General features: G+C 40.1%; 1 protein-coding gene across 1 annotated transcript in view; it reads left to right on the top strand.

Annotated features, from left to right (window-relative positions):
• Window positions 1–1,142: 1,142 nt before the first annotated feature.
• Window positions 1,143–2,561, top strand: part of LOC103609936 (olfactory receptor 1J4-like) — a 2,727-nt gene continuing 1,308 nt past the window's right edge. Inside the window, exons 1-2 of the mRNA XM_008594193.1 lie at window positions 1,143–1,159; window positions 2,401–2,559. Of these exons, the coding sequence (XP_008592415.1) occupies window positions 1,143–1,159; window positions 2,401–2,559 (176 nt within the window). The remainder of the gene's footprint in view (window positions 1,160–2,400; window positions 2,560–2,561) is intronic.

Here is a 2,561-nt window from a genome sequence, read left to right as displayed (position 1 = left end):
ACTCTTTGCTGGGTTCCACTGAAGATAAGACACAGTTTCTTCCCAAGATGTTTGAGCTTCATATTTAATAGATGTCATCTCATATAGGACACCTTCTATGGGTGACGTATTTTACATACATTATCTTATTTAATTCTTACTATGATTTAGGGATTATTACCCCAATTTCACAGAGGAAAATCTGAAGCTTCAAGAGGTAAAATACCTTGCCCAAAGACATATAGCTGGCAGATGGTGGAGAGGTGATTTGAATCTCTTCTGTCTGACTACAAAGTCTGCACCTGGCCTTCTACAGCACATAACCTCACTGTCAAGGAAATATCAGTTACCAGCAAGCAGTGGTCAAGGTATTATTGATCAGAAGTCTAGATGTCATGGAGGGAGAGTCTGCATATGATCTTTACATGGAACTTATGCAGAAAAAAAAGAGGCATGCCTGAACTGAATCCAGGGGATTTTATTAAAATGCTAAATCCCATAGACTGGATAAGTTAACAAGTTCAGGGAGGAATAACCTTATTTACGTAGCATGAGGGAAACCAGAGAGAATGGAGAAGAGAGAGAAGTCGAGATTGGTGGGACATCTGAGTCGTCATTCTCTAAGATGTGGATGTATTCTGCCCATATGCCCACCTTCATCTTTGCTCCTATGGCATTTGCTTGCATTGTAATCTCATGAGGAGGTGGCTTTGTGGCACTTGAACTCTGCTCAGTATCTGCCTTTGAGGGGAGCGGGCGTTCAGGAGGGAGAAGTAAAGTATTCACATAAAATGGAGGGCGGGAAACTAATATTCATTGGTGTCAATTATCTGCAATCACTCTTTACAAATGTTATTAATATTCACAATATGTTCATGACTTAGGTTCATAGTCTTATCCTCAGTTTAGAGAAAACTGAGACTCAGACAAACTGGGTCACTTGCCCAGAACTTACAAATATAAAGTTACGTTGCCAAGATTTGAATCTATATCTAATTACAATGCTTTTCTCAATACAGCACACTGCCTTCTGCCACAGGGCTAAATTCTTAAGGTCACAGCCCCAAAGAGCCGTCCAAATGCTTGAGAGAGCAGAGACAGACTGAGAAACTGGCCCAGGCATTCTTGCCTGTCTTTTTTACTGGCCCATTCAGAAGTCGGTTATGTGGGTTGCTTTTTGGTAAGTTTAAAAGGGAGGCTGGTATACCCATATGGGAAAGGAGTATGCTCACCTCATCAGCTTAAGGAAGCAAAGGAATTTAAGCCTACCTTTAGCCTGTATAAAGCTCTTCTACATTTCCTTCCAATTAAGAAATAGTATAACAAAATCCTAACATCTTGCATTCACTTACTATATGTAGGCATATGTAATAGGCATTTGGCATTTATTTTTGGCTTAAAAGGAACTTTTTTATTAAGACACGGTAAGATCTTAAACACTTTTTCCTGGTTGCCTTGTAGGATTTGGTAACGTAGGCTTCAGAATGCTTAATGAGTAGATAGTGGCTGTTGGAGAAGACACAGATTTTGTAATATACTTGGTACTGATGACCAGGGGACCTGGAAATATCTGGAACTTCGATGGGGCTGGTTAGTGTGTGCTGTAGCTCAAGATGCCAGGAGCCCAAATGAGGAAGCTTTTTTAGGGGAAGGGGCATATCACTGATCCCTCTCTTTGCCTTCTCCTGATAAAAAGTCTTTCTGTTATGGGTTGTGGATTTTCATGGTGTCATGAGAGCTCCGTGAATTAGGAGGAGACTTGAGAATAATCTCAAAGAGACTGATAAACATGATTAGTGGTAATAAATATGTAACTGCAGACAACATTTTCACTTTTTTATAGCAGTGATATTGTAATCAATGAATATGTTTCTTTTCTCATCAACTTTATACGTAAGGAAAAATTTAGCTATTTATTTTTGGATCCAGTCTCCTTTGCAGTATATGTTATTGACACTTCCTCCTATACTTATTAATGAATTTTGAAGTCACTTTTCAAAAGTTCAATATCTTATAGTTTGAAATCTAAAGACTATCCTAATGATTGTTTTTTAAAGTGTGGAGATAGAAGAGAAATTGGGAAGATTTGAACTTAATATCTCTCTGCTAAGACAGTGCAAGGCTTATCTTTGCTGACCAGACACAGCCACAAATAATGACTTGGTTTGGGTGGCCTCTCCCCTAGATGGTGAAAAATGCCAAAGGAGCTCGCTTCCCTTCTATATCAAATTCTCTTTACTGCTGTCAAATTCTCTCATTTTACATGATAATATCATTCACTTTAAACGATTTAAAGGAATACAGCAACGCAGACAGACAGCGATTGGCACATTCATCAGTAAAAAGGATCTCATTTTCGTCTACCTGCTATATATCCACATTTGTTTGTTTCTGCTTTTTTGGACGTCTCTCCATTCCCAGCAGAGAGAATAGCAGCCTGAGGCCTGAGAACCAGAGCAGCGTGTCCCAGTTCCTCCTCCTGGGGCTCCCCATCCAGCCAGAGCAGCAGGACGTGTTTTTTACCCTGTTCCTGGGCATGTACCTGACCACGGTGCTGGGGAACCTGCTCATCATCCTGCTCA

The sequence above is a fragment of the Galeopterus variegatus genome, unplaced genomic scaffold, assembly GCF_000696425.1.
Source record: "Galeopterus variegatus unplaced genomic scaffold, G_variegatus-3.0.2 Scaffold10323, whole genome shotgun sequence".
In the NCBI taxonomy this organism is placed as follows: Eukaryota; Metazoa; Chordata; class Mammalia; order Dermoptera; family Cynocephalidae; genus Galeopterus; species Galeopterus variegatus.
This window is presented reverse-complemented; position numbering and strand designations above follow the sequence as displayed.